The 17,673-nt window shown below is 45.5% G+C and overlaps 1 protein-coding gene and 1 long non-coding RNA gene across 9 annotated transcripts in view; one reads left to right on the top strand and one right to left on the bottom strand.

Annotated features, from left to right (window-relative positions):
* LOC135287743 (mediator of RNA polymerase II transcription subunit 13-like) overlaps nucleotides 1-16,155 on the top strand; it is a 49,784-nt gene extending 33,629 nt beyond the window's left edge. For 4 of the 8 annotated variants that reach the window (XR_010351286.1, XR_010351285.1, XR_010351284.1 and 1 more), the window contains 2 exons: nucleotides 11,323-15,204; nucleotides 15,303-16,155. Coding sequence is in view for 3 of the 8 variants with exons in the window: in XM_064400973.1 (XP_064257043.1) it covers nucleotides 11,323-11,465 (143 nt within the window). In the remaining 5 variants the exon portion in view is untranslated. Of the gene's footprint in view, nucleotides 1-11,322; nucleotides 15,205-15,302 lie in introns of those variants that run through there. The other 4 variants (XR_010351283.1, XM_064400973.1, XM_064400974.1 and 1 more) reach the window with 1 other exon arrangement.
* Nucleotides 5,116-11,329, bottom strand: LOC135287751 (uncharacterized). The gene is made up of 2 exons (XR_010351297.1): nucleotides 8,071-11,329; nucleotides 5,116-5,511 (listed from the first exon to the last, which is right to left on the bottom strand). It is a non-coding gene; the product is annotated as an uncharacterized LOC135287751 (long non-coding RNA).
* Nucleotides 16,156-17,673: the final 1,518 nt, after the last annotated feature.

Below are 17,673 nucleotides of genomic sequence, written 5' to 3'. Positions count from 1 at the left end.
GATCACTTTAATGAAGTGGCTGTGCCTGCTCACTGCTTCTTGTTTATTTTAAATATTGGTCTGGGGAAGTAAAGGTTTTAATGTATTCCAAATTATACCTAGCAGTAACTATGCAATAGTCCTCTTATTAATTCAGGTTTAAGAGCTCTGCATATAAGATGACTTTTACACTATTGTGCTGTCTCATAATTTCATGAGAAAAGGCTGCTGTTAATTTGTTTTCCTGTTAGTCCCTATGTGTCAGAGGCAAAATTTGTCATTCGTCTTCTTGTAGTTGTGTTGTCAGCAGATCCACTTCTTTTCTGGAGTTTCCCTATGACAATTACAGTTTCTGCATTTTTGTGCTTGCGGCCACTTAATCCCAGGTATCAATTCAGATTAACATGTTAGGATGAGGAATGAATTACTGCATCCTAAAAATTACTTTTCCTGTCATTTGTACAGTTTGTTAGAAGTTTTCTGTGGTTACTTTGCACATGTTAAGTGGTCTTTGTTTAAGAACAGTGACCTGTGATGGAAATCCACAACTTCCCAATGCCTGTGGGGCCAATAATCAGTCCAGCCCCCTTGTTTGCCTGTCTTACACATGGAACTGTTGGTGTCCTGGCTTCCTCCTGCAGTGGACAAGTTCTGTGGGAATGCTGAGCTCTCAGATCCTTACACCCTCCCTCACTGGGCTGCCTGCAGTGGTTTGCAAACCACACCAGTGGCTGCCTTTGCTTTGGGATCTCGAGCTGCAGATCTGACTGGAACCAGGAACTGGGAGCTGCCTCAGCCAAAGCTTTTGTGTTCAGCTTTTCCCCCTGGCCACCAGCTCTAAGCTGTGAAGTTATCCAGGATGTGTGTGCAGGATGTGGGATGGAGGAAGATGAGGGAGCCCTGGTTTAGGTGCTGTGCTGAAGAAGCAGGCAGTGCAGATGGTGAATGGAAGGGAAGGTTGGTTATTGCTCCACTTTGTGTTCTGGGAGCTGGGGAAATTGGGAAAAGGAGACAGAGCTGCTGTGGAACTGTTTTAAACCAGCAGATACCCAGTTTTCCCTCCTACTGCTCACACTACTCCCACCTAAATCTTTCTGCTAATCTTCACATGATTAAGAATGTTGGATGGTGACACAAAGAACTCTACAAAGCAATGCTTAAGGATATCCCGCTGTGTGCATTTGATGCCACATCTGGGATGAGATTATAAATAAATAAATTAAAAGGAAAAAGAACAAAAGAAAATACAACCCTGAAATCCTATGAACTGTAACATTTTGTAAACCTTTGAATATACAGTGCTTGAGGAAAATGGAAGAAGTTAAGATCTTTTGTACAAATATATTAGAAAAAGAGTACAGAATACATTTGGAGTACAAAGACTCCCTGAGTTTTATTGGCTGTGGTTGTTGTCAGTGTTAACAAAACATACAGTCAGCATGGCCCCAGTCTGTCACTGTGACATGCTGAGCATTTGCAGATGTAAATCCCCATCATATGTCAGAAATGTGACATTTTGCAATCAAATAAAAACACACAGAAACTTGGGATTTACAGAACTTTCTGCCATGTACCATAATTCTGGCCATAGCTTCTGTTCAGCATTGCAGCTGCCCAGTGGATAAAGGGAGTTTTCAAAACCATATGTGCTGTGAAAATGGGGCTGTTTATGTAATGATAGTTTATTTAATGGGAGCTTTGCAATAGAATTGACTGTGCTGTGCAGTGTCCAAGAGGGTGAGACACAAAGGAAGTGGCAGGCACAGCCATCGTAACCTGAAATCCCATCTTCAGGTTTTTGGGGAAATGGATTCAGTTTCTCAGAGGTCAGTATTTCATTGCTGCTAAAAGAACCCATTTTATACATACCAGAAGGGGCAGAGCAATGAAAATTGGTGATGGCCCAGCATTTACGGTTCCTCAATCCCAGTGTGATAGTTGGGTTTGTCACTCATCTGCAGTGGGTGCATTGCATGGGTGGCATTAGGTCCTGGTGCTTATTCCCCTCAGGAGGCACCATTTGTTGTGACAACAGGTATTTGTGTCACATGCCCTGGTTTGGGTGTGTGAGGGATGTGTTGCACCCTGACCTTGGTGTGCAAGCACAGCAAACGTGTTCAGCACGTGTGGCTGAGATGAGCTGAGCTGAGCTGAGCTGAAGGTTGTAGCCAAGTTGTTCCTCTGCAGGGTCAGGGGCAGCTGCCAAATGGCTGCAAATCACCCCTAAATGCTGAGATCCCTGTGTTTCAGCATGGCTTTGAGGTTTGAAGGGATGTAGCCACTGGAGCTGTGTAGGTTTTGACTGTGGATGCACATTTCCTTTGTGATTCCGTGGATTTTCTACTTGAATTGTTTCACTTGAATTTATATGGTTTTGGAGGGTTTATTTTTCACTTGAAAAAGTTTTGGGTTATTTTTCTTCAAATAAAAGTATTTGTACAGGTGTCTTCAGATTTCAAAACAGGCTTTGTTCTTTCTGAGCTTTGTCTTGTTTTTCTGGCTTTGTACTGGCACTTTGTGGCTGTTTCTGTGGTGTTTCAAATGACAGGAGTCAAAACAGCAATGGAAAATAGCAACTTAAATAAACATTTTCAGGAAGTATAAAGCAGGGTGAGTGTGGAAACCTTCCCCAGCTCAAACCCTGTACAAATGTTCTCTACAGCTCTGCCCTGGGAGTAGATTTATAGGAGAGAGATATGAGCCTTTTAGATTTATTTTCTGTGGCTTTTTTTCAATAGTAAATGCTGTGAACAAGATGTTTCCAGACACTCTATTTTGTGAACAATCTGGTGGGCATTAACTTATAATAAGCATCAAATTTTCTTTTTATTGTACAGGGTGATTGGTGTATTTTCAATTCTAGGCTGTGTCACCATTCCTCACTTGATCCTGCACTGTATAAATTACTTTTTTCCAGCTGTCTCTGTGTTTGCAATCAAGGAGGAGATTACATCTTTTTTTTCCTTTTTTTTTTTTTATTTTGTGTGGTGACACGATCCGTCCTAAGGATGTGAGTCGTGAAGGTTCTTTTTCACTGATCTCAGGGTGCAAAAACTGTCACGACAAGGGCATTTGCAGTAAAATCAAAACAGATATACTTTTATTGAATAGCCATAGCAAAGATGCATTTGAGAGAAGGGGAATGAAGAAAGGGGAAAGAATAAGGAAAAGAAGAGAGGAAAGGCAAGGAGGTGTATAGCTACCAGACGTGCAGATGACAAAGTCCCTCAAAGTCCGGTCGACGAAGAGGCCTGTCGTCTTCACGTCAGGGGAGATCTCAAGGGTATCAGTCAGCTCTAACCCTTTTTATAGTCCTTTTGAAATGGGGGAAGGGGACACATTTCAAAATAGTCTATTGATAAAGGGTACAAGGAGTCCATCAGTAGTCCATCAGGAGCAGGGGTCGTCAGCAGCAGATGTCGTAGGCAAGAACCATTGTGTTCTCGGTCCAGTGGTCGCTTGCAAAACTTGCTTTGGTCCCCACACACGCCTTCTTTCACCCTACGGTAGGGATTTCAGTCTCAGTCCTTTTGGGAAGAAGAGGGGAGCTTTTCCATGTAGGGGTCACATGTCTCAGTCCTTGAGGGGAGAACCTTCTCCCATCTCAGTCCCTCTGTCATGGCGGTTGATGTACGGTGAATGGAGGGTCTTTTAGTGGTGACCTCCGGGAAGGTCCTTCCAGAGAGAAAGTCCAGCCAAGCCAGAAGGGTGGAGAAATTCCAGCACTAGCGTTGCTAGGTGATGCAGGCGAAGGAGAGCACACTGCCCCTTCTCGGGTGCAGTGTTCCATGAGTTGAGCAAACACACCCGTAGGCAATAATCTGGCTTGGTGGACCAGACAGACCTGGATTTTCAGAACAGGATCTTTTCCTTTCCCTGGTGGTCTTGGCTTTCATGACGATTGAGAGGCAAAAAATGAGGGAAGTTTCGGACAGACACAGCTGGACTCAGTCCCCTCATGAAGATCATCAGTGCAGATACTGGAATCCACGCTGGCTGGCTCTGATCCCTCGGCCATCCTGTGGGTGCCCTGTGATGGCTCTCAAGGTGATCTGTTCCATAACCTTGCCAGGCACCAAGGTCAGGCTGACAGGCCTGGAGTTCCCCAGATCCTCCTTCCAGCCCTTCTTGGGGATGGGCTCACATTGGCACCTCCACTCCTCTGGCACCTCCCTGCTGAGCCAGAACTGATGGTAAATGATGGAGAGCAGCTTGGGGAGCTCATCCACCAGCTCCCTCATCCCCCTAGTACGGATCCCATCTGGTCCCATACACCTGTGAGCATCTGAGTGGCTCAGCACCTCACCAAGTGCTTCCTCCTGGATTCCAGGGGACTGCTCTGCTCCCTGTGCCCATCTACCAGCTCAGAAGAACACTTGTCCTGAGGGCAACCTGTCCTAATATTGAAAATTGAGACAAGCAAGGTGTTAAGTAGCTCAGCCTTTTCTTTATCTTAGTTACTATATTCCCCACTGCATCCAAAAAAGACTCGAGGTTCTCCTTATCCCATGTTTTTCTATTAATTTTTTTTAGAAACATTTTCTATTATTTTTTACAGAAGTGGACAGGTTAAGCTCTAATTGAGCTTTCACCTCTTTCCTTTTCGTTCTGCATGATCTAACAACATCCTTAAACATTTTCTAAGTTGCTTGACTTTCATTCCAAGGTTGATGCACCCTCTTTTTTCCCTTGAATTGCAACAACAGCTCCATGGTCAGCTGGGCCAGTCATTTTCCTCTCTAGCTCATCTTTTGCCACAGTGGAACAGACTGTTGCTTTCCTCTTAAGATTACTTTCTTGAAGTGTGTCCATCCTTCCTGGACCCCTTTGTTTTTAAGGGGTGTTTCCCTTAAAAAAATCAGTACCTGATTTGTTACTCTGCAAATGTGCATTCTAAACAGGCCAAAGTCTGCCCTTCCTAATTCCAGTGTAGAAGTTTTGTTGCTGCCCCTCTTTCTTTCACAGAATATTGAGTACTTGATTATTTCATGGTCACTGTACCCCCGGCAGACTCCGACAACTACATCTGCCACCAGCCCTTCTCTATTTGTGAACAGCAGGAGACAACAGAGCTTTCCTTGGAGGTGGGAGTGTTACCGAAAATTCAGTAAAATAGAAAACTCCTTAACACCAATGTAGCATTGAGAAGCAGCATTCTTTATTCAGCTGGATGCACTGGGAATGGTTTCTCCCAAAGCCGTGCATGCTGAGTACAGGAAAGTTTCTTTTTTATATACTGTATTTTGCATAGATATTCATTGATTGTCCCAGACTAAATATACATCTGATAATAATTTTCCCAAAATCACTTACGTATTTCCCCTCCCCTACTCTCCTGGGGGTCTCTCTGGTGGTCCCTGGTGGTTGTGGACCCCAATGTTCCAGTGGGCCTGGCTGAGCTGGCAGGACACTGAGGCTGGTGAGCTTCCAGTTCCCCTCCTCACACAATGGGCATTATATGGTTTCCATAGGCCTGGGATTTTGGAGAACAAGCTCCAGGTGTCAGCTCACCTGGTGTAGACAATTGATCATCTGGGAACATGAGGTCACAGAATGGGCTATGGCATCACAGAGTGGGTTATGTGATGTCATTGAGAAGCTATGACATCACAGGCCATCTCTGTGACTTCACAGACAGACTGTAACATCACAGATCAGAGGTCTGAAATCACAGTGCAGACTATGACATCACAGAGTTGGCTGTGACATCAGAGACCAGCTGTGTGACATTAGAGAACGGGCTGTGACATCTCAGAGCCAGCTGTGACATCCCAGATGGGCTGTGTGGCATCCCAGGAGGGCTGTGTGAGGTCACCGGGTTACTCACTCTGCCCCAGCTCCCCCTCACAGTTTCTCCCAACAAGTCCAATGCTGTTCATGCCCAGCAGGGTCCCTGTCCCCTGGTATCCCCCCACTCCACCTGGAGCCACAGCCTCCAGCAAAGGATGTTGCACAGGATCCAGCCCAGAGCCTGACATGGGGACAAGGGGCCAGGGCTGTTGTGCCCACATGGCAGCAGCTGCCTGGGCCAGTGCCTTTCTCTATCCACTGATTCACACGGCCAATACATTTTCCCTATCCCTGTGCCATGGAAATGCCCTGGGCCAGTTCTTCTGTGAAATCCCACAGATTCTCAAGCTCTCTTGCTCCAAATCTCAACTCAGGGAGCTGGGGCTTATTGCAGTTAGTGTCTGTTTGCTATTTGGCTGTTTTGTGTTCATGGTTTTCTCCTATGTGAAGATTTTCAGGGCTGTGCTGAGGATCCCCTCTGAGCAGGGATGGCACAAAGCCTTTTCCACCTGCCTCCCTCACCTGGCTGTGGTCTCTCTGTTTCTCAGCACTGTCACATTTGCTCACCTGAAGCCCCCCTCCATCTCCTCCCCATCCCTGGATGTGGCCCTTTCAGTTCTGTACTCAGTGGTGCCACTAGCCCTGAATCCCATTATCTACAGCCTGAGGAACCAGGAGCTCAAGGATGCCCTGAGGAAAAGAATGACTCTATCTTTTCAGAAGCAATAAACTCTCTTTTTTCTGCTCACAACCTACAGAAGGTAACTCTTTACAATCTTGCCCTTTTTCTCCTATTTGTCCATTTTGTCATTGGGACCTTTTCTTATTATTTTTACAGTGTCATAATGTTTTTATAAATTACTGGAGTAATACTCTTAGCATTTCTACATTAACATCTGCTTTTCTTTTGCAACATAAAGACTTTCAGGAGGCTTGTTCCGTATGCATTTGAATAATAACCAGTGTCTGCCCTGAGCTGTGTGTCCAAGGCATTTCCTCAGCCCTTCTCTGGCTCTGCAGGGGCAGTGCCTGTGAGCAGAGGTGGAGGGAAGGGGCTCCCAGCACAGCAGCATGGCCAGGGACAATGGCCCTGGCTCTTTCCACATCTGCTCCTCCCAGCTCCACACTCCCCTTCCCAGCCCTGCTGTGGGTGCGAGGCCGGAGTGCTCTGGCAGCTTGGCCACTGTCCTGCTGCGTGTCCGTGCTGTGCCCTCAGGCAGGGACAGGCCATGGGCACTGCTGGGACACAGCTGGGCTCCAGCACAGCAGCTCCACCAGCAAAGGGCATCTCCTGAGCGTAGGGCAGGAAGGCTTTGCTCCCCTCCAGAGTCACTCTCAGGACTCTCAAGAGGCTCCTTGTGTTCCTTGTTCTCCCAGGGCTCAGTGGAATGAGATCAGGGTCTCACTGGGGCCTTCAGGGGACTAAGGTCTGGGTCAGGTTTTGCTTGTTGGTGGCCAGTGCCCATCAGATGGGGAATGGTCTGTGCTGAGCCTTCCAGGGGCTCTGCAGCTTGTGCCAGGGCTGATGGCAGGGGAAGGTTTGTCTGGAGGACCTTGGGAGCTGCCAGGAGAACACAGGGGACCTGCAGGGACAGGGTGTGCCAGGGACCAGCAGGGAGTGGAGCTCACTGGGCACAGGCCTGGCCAGGCTGGGGTCACCCCGAGATCAAGGACTGAACGTCTGCTATGAGCCAGGAGAGCTCTGCAGCCCAGGGACACAGCAGGCCCAGGGAAAGGAGTCTGGGCACTGACTCCTCTGACCCTCAGGGAACTCCCCCAGGAGGATCCAGGGCAGCCCCAAGCCCCTCTGGCAGCCCTGGCACAAGGCAGGCACCTCTGAGCCCCCTCCATGCCCTGCAAGAGCCTGTGTGGGAGGGGGTCAGTGCAGGGAGCACCATCAGCTGCCTCTGTGTGCCAGGCTGAGCAGCAGAGCCCAGCAGAGGCAGCCCAGGGCCCCGGGCAGCACAGCCCCCGTGCTCTGCAGAGCAGCAGCCCCAGCTCGGGGCTCTGGGCAGCAGGGCAGGGGCTGCAGCAATGGCTGCTGGGGCCAGCACAGACGTGTTCCCCTGGGAAAGGCTCTGGGGGCAGCTGGCATGGGCCAGGAGCAGAGCAGGAGCCCGTGGGTGTGCAGAGGAGCCCTGGCAAGAGGCTGCCCTGTCCCTGGGCCAGCAGGAGCTGCCTGAGGAGCCCCGGGGCCAACTCTGCTGCTGGGCTGGGCAGCAGGGCTGGCCCTGGGGCTGCAGGAGCTGCCCGAGCTGAGCATCTGCTGAGCATTCCAGACCCAGAGTGGCTGTCCCTGACCTCCAGTGCCGCCAGTTCCTGCTGCAGGGCCAGACCTGACTCTGCTGCTCTGCTGGGCTGGGGCAGGGGCAGGGAAAGGCTGAACTGGGCAGTGCCAGGGAGAGGAAAATAATGGACCCTTGTCCCCACAAGTCCCCACAGTGTCAGAATGGTCTCTGTGACTCTATGAGGCCCCCAGTGTCACAATGGCCCCTTGGTTCCATTAAACCCCACAGGGTCACCATGGTCCCCTGGTCACACAAGGCCCTGCAGTGTCACAATGGCCCCTTGGTTCTGTGGAGCCCACAGGGTCAGTTTTGCCAATGGGCAGGGTCAGCACCAAAGACACAGACACCAACTGAAGGAATTGTGTCATTTATATAAGGTAAATCTGCAAAAATTACAAAAGTAAAGCACATAATTATTTGAAAATAATTACAATAGGAGCAGCTCAGCAATGCACTCAATCATCACCACCAAAGATCAAAGATTGCAGCAGTGATTAAGAAAGATCCAGCACCAGTTCCTGTCAGGCTTTACCATCCCCCAGATCCACACAGCAGCTGGGGGAAGCTGTCACAGCCAAGGGCTGCAGAGCCACTCCTGGACACTGGGAATTCCTGAAGGTGCCTCCAGCCACAGGTGAGGCTCCAACCTCGCTGTGAGAGGGCCCAGCTCTGACAGTGCTGAATGAACAAACTGACAGCACTTCTAGTGCAGGAACATCTGGTTTCATCCTCCTCTTGGGTTCCTCCCAAAGCCTGGCCAGGGCTCAAGGAGGAACCAAGGGAGGTGACTTTGATCATTAAGCCCCAAACAAGGCCAGACTGGGGCCTTGTCTGATTTTTAAATGCACAGGTAAATCCACATTTCACCAGTGAAAATGTACAGAGATCATACTGCTAATAATAATTCATTAATGAGCAGATGCAAAGATAACCTTTGGTTGGAAGGTTCATCAAGAGGTCAGCTTTGGCCCAGGGCCTGGTGTTCAGGCCTCACACAGGGCCTGGTGTTGAGGCCTCAGGACTTCAATCAGTGCTTTGACCTACAGATGATCTACAACCTTCATAGCAATTCTTTCAATAACACAGTTTAGATTAGATATTAGGCATTGTCTTGGTTTGACCCGGAAGTGAGTTTCTGGAAAAGTCGTGGTCAAACCAATCAGTGGCCAGATTTGAAATTGGTACCTAGTGTGGCCACTGGGGATTTGGATACACCTCTGAGAACACACAGGGGTTAAAAGCAGAGCAGTCCCGCAGAAACTCCCTCTTTGGATGCGGCTGGTGAGCTGGTCTGACCTCTCCCTGCCCAGCTGTGTCTGGGTGGGGCAGGGGAGGCCATGCGGCCTGTGGGGAGGGAGGCCGGAGCCCTGCAAGGTGCAGGGTGGAGGAGACCTGGGATGTTTGGGCAGCCCCCCCGGGAGAGAGTGATAGAGACTGTGCTGGCTTGAAATTTGGTATCTTGTGCTGGCACCATGGCCAGGAGAAGAAGTGGGGGGGGCAAGGTGCCCAGCCGCTGGGAGACCGGGCTGAGCTTTTAACTCTTTTGGTATTGAAACAATGGAAGCTGTAAAAACACTGATCCTCCCCAGCTGAGGATTAAGAGGGGACGGAGGATGGGAAAGAAGGAAAGGTTTGAGTAGTTGAAGAAAATGCTAGCAGATGAGAGTGCCCTAGATGGAGGAGATGATTGGAGTGGCTTTGGCTGAACTTTTCTCTTTACGTAGCCACGGGCGAAACCAATTTCTTCCGAGATGTCAGAGAATGCACCTTGAGGGAGGCAGTTGGCCCGAAGCCAAGAAGGAGAAGTAGAGGGAACAGAGACTGAGGGGGAGGGTGTGGTGGAGCCCTCTGCCTTCAGCGAAAGATCTCTGTTCCCGAGAACCAGGCCCCAGGAGAGTAAAAATATGGGGGGGGGACAGGTGTCCCAAATGGTGAGAGGCTGCCACATCTTGGAACTGGGCAATGCATTCTTAAAAGGACCTAAGGAGCATTTGGGTCCATGGCCGGTGGTGAGAGCACTGGACATGGAAGGAAGATGGTCACCACAGCAGCTTCTCTCTGGGCAGCTGACACGTGTGACATGGAAGCACAGGAGGTTCCACTGTGTTTCCAGGGGAGGCCCATGGTGCAAGAGGGAGACTCCTCTCTCCTGATGAACTGGGGGCGGTTGTGTGAAGGAGGGTATTGGACTGAAAATTGAGTGTTAGAGGGGATTGAGTGTTAGAGGGGTGGGGGGAGGAGGAGTGTTTTGGAGGTGTTCCATTGTGGATTGTTGTGTGTGGTTTTTTTCTTTTTCCCTTATGTTTCTGTGTTGTAGATTATTAAAGTGTTGTGTTTTTCCCTCCATCCCCAAGTTAAAACCTGCTTTGTTCTGTTTCCGAGTCACATCTCACAATAAGCATTTTGAAAATACACCTTTCATAAAGGCCCTGGCATTGTGCCAGGGTCAAACCATGACAGGGACTATTTCTACAATTCCATGGACTGAAATTGGCTGCAAAAATAATCTTAGAGCCACTTGAGTAATCTTGCAACTGTTAGATGATTACTTGTTACAGACTGATGGAAAAGCTAGCACTTTTGCTCAACTTGTCAAGTGACATCTGGAATCCCTGAAGTACTTGTTAAAAATCAGTTTCACTGCCAATGCTGCCATATAAAAGTACTTTTTTTTTTTTTCTTTTAGAGAAATGGATCATACACCCTGTACATATTACCCAGTCACAGAAAGAGTCACTGCTATAATTATTAGCTTTTCCCTGTGTGGAAACACGGTATGGGACACTGTTTGAGGCACTGGAACTGTCAGTGCCTTTTGAGTGACACAAGTGGAGTAATCCCAGTAGAGGTTTCCATATGTGCTTTGTTTGTGGTGGGAGGCAGGACCATGAATGAGCAAAAACTCAGCAGATGAGGGGTCCTATTAGTGGTTGGTTAAACCCTCTGGAGCCCAGCTGGCAAAGAGAAGGACATTTCTTCATGTGGGTGATTTTCCAAACCAAGCTGCAACAAGGAGACAGGTGCTGGGGTGGTGATGGAAACCCAGTCTCAGACCCTGAGATGGTCTCAATCACTGGGGGAGGTGTTCACTAATTGCTAGAAAAGGTGCATTGTAACTAATTAAACATTAATCACCCTCTGTTCAGTGCTGAGCAGAGCTGTATCAGAACAACTCCCTTGAAATGAAAGAGTTGTCCTATGACTAATGGACAGAAGTGTTGCCTGTCTTTGCCTTTCCCTGACTCTTCCCCATCCTTTTCTGCAGTTCCTAGGGCATGCCTGGCTGAACCTCATCAAGAATTACAATTTTATCAGGCTGAGATAAAGCTCAGTGGAAATGCAGCCCTCGGTGAGCGTGGCAGGGAGCTCCAGGACAGGACACCTGGGCACCGGACCATGAAAGCCTGAGAGGGAACAGCCAGCAAATTACTGTCTCTGCAGGAAGTCTGGAATGTTTCATTCTATTTCTTTCACATATTAATGTTGCATTGACAGCTGCTCAAGCTTAAAACATCTTTAACTGAAAGGTTAAACGAGAGACATGGGAAGATCCCAAAGAAAAGGTTCATCTCTCTTTATAGTCATGTCATATGGGTTTGTGTTACCCAGTGGCAAGTCTTTCTAGATGCAATTTATTCACAGTGAGTACTTGAAGCTTCTTGTATCCCTTACTTCCTTTTATTTGTGCAAGGCTGTTCAATACAACATCTGCATCCATGCTTCCTAATAGCTTCATCTGTGGATCTCTGTAAGTGGGTTTTTTTGCATTGTAAGATGTACACAAAAGGTTTGTTGTTGATTACACATATAATTTCTTACAAGTCAACACTGCTGTTGTAAAGAGGTTCTATAGCAAAACATATTTTGAACTGTTTTTTTCAGGCACCAACTTTCCTTTCAGTTTAAGACATGGTTTTAATTATAAATAAAATTAAATTAAATTTTGATTATAATGTATAAAATATTTGGTTTTTTTCTTAAAAAAACACCCAAACAACAACAAAGGAAAAGCATACACAATCCTTTAGCTTTAATGAATAACTGAATAATATGGGTCAGGAGAGGAGCTTCATGAAATACATATTATAGAAAAATGACTTGCTCTCCCATCCAGCGTCAGAGCAGCCATCTGAGATAATTCCTTTATTTTTTTTGGCCATGCAAAACTATAAAAGCTAAAGAAAACTGCAAAATAAAGGAAAATCCAACACAAATAATGTTTTAGAGAAAGCCAGAGTTAATACTTTTTCAAAATATCACCCATTTTCCAGGAAGACCCAATAAACTGGTGTTTTTTAAGCCCAGACAGCCAGTTTTGGTGAGACAGCTATGAGAAGTGCCTGGAATCCCACACTCAAGGTGCAGTTCTGTGGGAAATGGATTTGTAAAGAATTCTCAAAACCTGATAGAAAGTTCACATAGTCTTGTACATCTGTATGTAAACACTGAGATAAGGTGTGTTGATTTAGGAAGGCTCTAGAATAGAGATGACATTGTTGAGAGAGAGACTGAACAAGAAATAACTTTTAATAAGTTTCATAAGTTTAATAAGTTTCAAAATATGCCCTTGTGAAAAGACTAGATATTTTAGAGAATTAGAACTGTGAAAGATGGATTGTAGTAGGATCACCTGAGGTAAAAATATAGGTGATTGGTGTTAGAAGCATTGTGTTGTAAAAGCTAATAGGCTGAAAAGTGTTTACAAGCATTTTAATTGATGAAATACGGCTTCCTAAGTCATCACACCTTAACTCAGTGTTTGCACAGAGATGTACAAGACTGTGTGAGCTTTCTGCCAGGTTTTGAGAATTCTTTACGAATCCACTTCCCACACAGTTCTTGTCTTGTTTTTGCAGTGGAGCAACAGATAAGCCGGGGCTTAGATCTGACCTAAAGCTTGGGCTTAGGCTGACCTAGGTGAGGTGTGAGGGCAAAGGGAGATGAGAGGTGGCCTGGCTGGAAAAGAACACTGGTACACACAGCATGGAGCCAAGCATGGCTGTGGGCAAGGTCAGAAGGGAAAAGAAATAAAAATAATTACCAGCAGAAATGTGATGGGACGGGAGAGAAAAAAACTTCAGGTTTTTGGCAATTCCGGTGCCTGAGGGTGAAGCTGTCAGTGCACCTCAAGATCTGTGCACAGCCAGGACAGAGCTGCTTTGAGTTTCAGCTGTGAAATACTGTGTGGTGTGCCAGAGTGAACTGGGGAACGGAGGGACAAGGATTTCAGGGAACAAGTACCTGCTCTTTAGGGAGAAGAGCTGAGAGACTGCACCTTAAACTTCATTTCTCCTTAGTGTGTGTGCAGGGTGATGTGCTGTTCTGTGCACATCTGTGCTGTTCTGTCTTACGGGAACTAATACCATGCTTGCTGTCAGTTTGGAGATTTCATACTGTTCCACCCCCACCCGTCAGAACATTTCATTACATCTCTCAGGCAATAGAAAGGACTTTTTGATTATTAGGTAAGTCATTATATTATTAGATATGTTTTTGAATATATGGGCAGAGCTGTCATTTTATAAGTCTGTCAGATGGCAGAAAACAACAGAGAATAAGGGGAAAAACATCAATTCCTACCTCCATATAGCTCATATTGCTAAACTAGTTACCCCCCACTTGTAACTGGGAATTTAGAAGTGTGAGTATTGCTAAAAAAAGCCTTGGCACTGCTTACAGCAAACTTCAGGGGCCATTTGAAAGCTGTGGGCAATCCAGGACATCCTACACTGGAAATTTGGACAGATATCCCAAAAAGCCTTGGGCTTAACACCAAGTTCTGCATTTCCAGTCTGCACTCACTGCTGGAAAATGGATATTTGCAGAGCCTGAGCTACAGTGTCTTTGTAAGTTAAGCAATAAATAAAAATTTAATTCATAATCTTGGTGTATTCTTCAACTCAGAATTAAAATTTTCATGTCTTTTCCACTTGTAGATCTACTTCTACCACAGTCAGTGATGTTATATCACTGCATAAAGACATCTCTTACCATTGTATTTTACAAGGCAACTGAGTGCCAGTGTCACTATGCAGAGTCCCTTGGCAATTGTAGAGACATCTCCTCCAGAATATGGAAATATTCACTTGTGCATGTGCATTTTCCTGGAAGCTTATCCCCTAGAACTTTTAAATTAATGCTCTATTCTGATCACCAGGTGTGCAATTTGGCAATGTCCTGTTGTATACATTGAGTGTGAAGGCACACAAGAGAAAATGTGACTCCCCATCCTGTGAAGAAGTTTTCTGTATGTGAGATATTAGGACCTGAGTTAGTTTACACTGACTCAGGGGCAGAACAGAATCCTGTCAGAAGGTGACACAGAATGGATTCTGCAGGGTAAAGCCATTTCCAAAAGATCTGCTCCACATCTTCTCCATACTAAGACTCTGACAGCCGTACATTGCAACACATCTCTCACCACAAGAAGCACTATTTCATTCCAGAAACATTCCATCCCGCACTAAAGGATGGCACTGAGAAACTTCACTGACTGTCCACCTAAATTTCTCTTCTTATTCCACTGTTTTACATGATGGTTTTGGTCTCCTTAATGCCATCTCACAGATTTAGACAAGAATTCTTTTACTCACTAAGAAGTCAAATAAGGGGCTAATTTTTTGCAGGCAGTGCAAAAACATACACTGGAAACATACACTGCACCAGATATTCCTATCAAAAGCAGATAAACATGAATAGATCCTAGATCAAACAAGGGATTCAGGGTACTTGCGGTTCAGTTGTTTTGGTTTAACTATCAGCTTGTCTACAGGAACAAATCAGCTGTGAATACTAAAAGTTCTTAGCAGAGACTTTTTTCCTGGGCCTGTGCAATGCTCTAAATTTATTTTTGTCCCTTACCACAATATTTCCTGTAAGTTGACCAGACTGTATCACAGAAACTCCAGGCAGAAAATTGATGAACATCAAAAATCCATGGCTAAAGCCTCTCCCTCAGCTCTGGAGCCACCACACATGCTGTTGATACAGCCTTTTGTAAGGAAGGGGCATGGTACCACCACAGTGATGTTTCCATAACCAAGGTGCAGATGTGAGATGAATGGCCAGGATGAATCCCAAGATGAAGGAGTGCCTCAAGAGTAAAGTAAACTGCAAATCACCAGGAAAAGAAAGAAAAAATACCCAGGTATATTCATGCACAGGCACGCACACTGATATTTCTCAAGGGGGACTGGTTTGATAAAAATTATGACCTTTTTTCCTCTACCCTGTTTTATTTTCCAGTACTAAAAATATTGCAAGTGCCTGAGGCGTAAGTCAGAGCAAGCCTCCATTATCACTGCAGAGACTTGGCAACTTTGCTCATTAGGCTTCCTAGGATCTGACTGAGTGACCTTGTTTGGTGGGAAGGCACAGATGGAGTCTGTCAGTAAATCTTGTTCATGTAGCAAGTATTCCTGCTGCTAGATGAGGTTTGCACCTCGTACGAGTGTTTCTAGCCCCAGTAAACAACCACTGTTCCCTCCTCCCAATGTCAGCCCCTTATTTCATCCACCAGGTACTCCAGCACTTCTTTTTACTGTCAATTACCAAAAAGAAAGAGAACATCTCGCTGTGAGTGTAGGATGATCTTTCTCTCAAAGGCAGTTGTGCACCTCACTTCTAGAGAACCTGATGTTTGCTTTTACATTTGGTTGTTACCTGATAGACCCTAAGGCTTTCTTCTGCTGTGAGTCTGTTCCTGAGCTTGAGAAATAATTCTATGATAGGAGTGCAGTTTTTTACTAAAGTCATACTCACACCGTTGTACTATACAATATAAATAACTAATATATAAGTAATAAATAAAAGGTTTATCTATGAGCCAATTTTAAGTGGTTTAAAATTTCAGGATGTAGCCTATTTAGTTTCAGTGAGAAAATAAAAAGCTGCTTTTAAAGTTCATTCAGCTTCTAAAGGGCAATGCTAAAAATGTGACACCACCTTGGTTCAGTGAATGCCTTTGGGTAAAAGAAGAGGGATACAAGAGTAACTGAAATATTTAAGTAAAATTCAGTGTTGTGACCCTGAACACCAGGACAAAATTCACATTGTATAAGCCATATTTCTAAGTGCAATAAACCATATCTATAAGTGATATTTTCTAAGTGTTTTGCACTGCTGAAGTACAGTGGCAAAGCTGAGAGTGGTTAGGGACTCCCATTTTTTCAGTGCTGCCTTCAGATTTATTTACTAAGTTCCCCATCCAAAGGCAGATGTGAAGACATCATTCCAAAGCAACAGCTTTGCATATTTTGAAATGATATTCCATCCTGCTTTGCAGATGAAAGAATCAAGCTTGACATCAGAAACTGGGATGGATTTCTAGTGTCTCTTCCCTGACCACTTGGTTCTACAGGCTAGTTCAGGGCTCCCGCACAAAGAATTCTGAGCCTGAATCCAAGGAAAAGCAGCTTTCTGCTGCCTGTGCCTGTCCCTGCAGGAGGGGCTGCTGCAGGGTGCTCTGCAGCACCTGGTGACTTGGATTGCTGAGAAGGAAGGAAGAGAACAGACAGAAGCGACCACATGGCTTTTACTGCTGCCTTTGCACCCCTCATCCCTCTTCTAAAAGCCAGCAAGGCTCTGCAATGGAAAGCCAGCACTGCTCACAGCCCTACTGAGGCTTATAGTGCCTGCTTGTTTGTTTTTAAACACGATAATTTATCTTATCCCATGGGTGTTTCTGCCAAGTTCTTGTTGCTTCCAAAGTTCCAACATTTTATTAGTTAAACTTCTCTGTGCTGCTTGCTACTGTAGGGATTATGAAAAGAAATTAAATTTAGGGCACCAAAGATCATCACAGGCAGAGGAATAAAACCTCCTTGCAAGCTTAATTACAAGAAGAAGATGGGCTGATAACAGATAATATTTTGCTAACTAGTCACCAAAGGTAGGAGAAGGTAGAAAAGTACATACTATTATTATTTAAAAATGCATAATATTACAATATAATAATTATATTATATTACATATTATTATTATTAAAATCTTTAAGTTGCATAGAAGGTGATGTCCAGGTACTGATACAACAGGAATGGGAAAGGCTTCTCAGGGTCTGATGGGAAAGAAATCAGCAGAGTGTGTTAAACAGATAAATGGGACAGAGGAAGATGTTCTAGGCAGAAATATGCCGGAAATATTTTGAAGCAGAGTCCTGGCAAAGTGTTTTCAATGTTGTTGTTAGTAAGGTTTGAATAACACTGGTGTATCTTGACCTTGGCTTCGGGCTTTCAAGCAAGTGAAATTATGTGCTGGTATGACCCATGACTTCAGAGAGGTGTCCCTTTCCTGTGCCTGTGCTAAGGGGCTAGAAAGTCACCCAATCTGTGTTGCTTGCTCCTTTGAAACGACTCAGTAGTGTAAGAGATAACTACATCTGTTTTCAGACAATAAAACTTTATATAATTCCTTGGGGAAAATCCTCCCTCAGTGTGTGCATGTAGATCATCTGCACATTTCACAGGAAATATATGCTGGTCAGCATAAGTTCTGTAAATTTAATAATAATAATTAAAAATGTAGGCAAATCTATTTTAGCTCTGCCTTTTCCTCAGTGAGGACTAATTGGGATTTGCATGTTATGAAGACTTTTTAAAGATGTGAGCTGATATTTGTG

The sequence above is a fragment of the Passer domesticus genome, chromosome 31 (genome assembly GCF_036417665.1).
Source record: "Passer domesticus isolate bPasDom1 chromosome 31, bPasDom1.hap1, whole genome shotgun sequence".
Lineage (NCBI taxonomy): Eukaryota > Metazoa > Chordata > Aves > Passeriformes > Passeridae > Passer > Passer domesticus.
The sequence above is the reverse complement of the archived record's forward strand: the minus strand, read 5'-3'. Positions and strand labels throughout refer to the sequence as shown.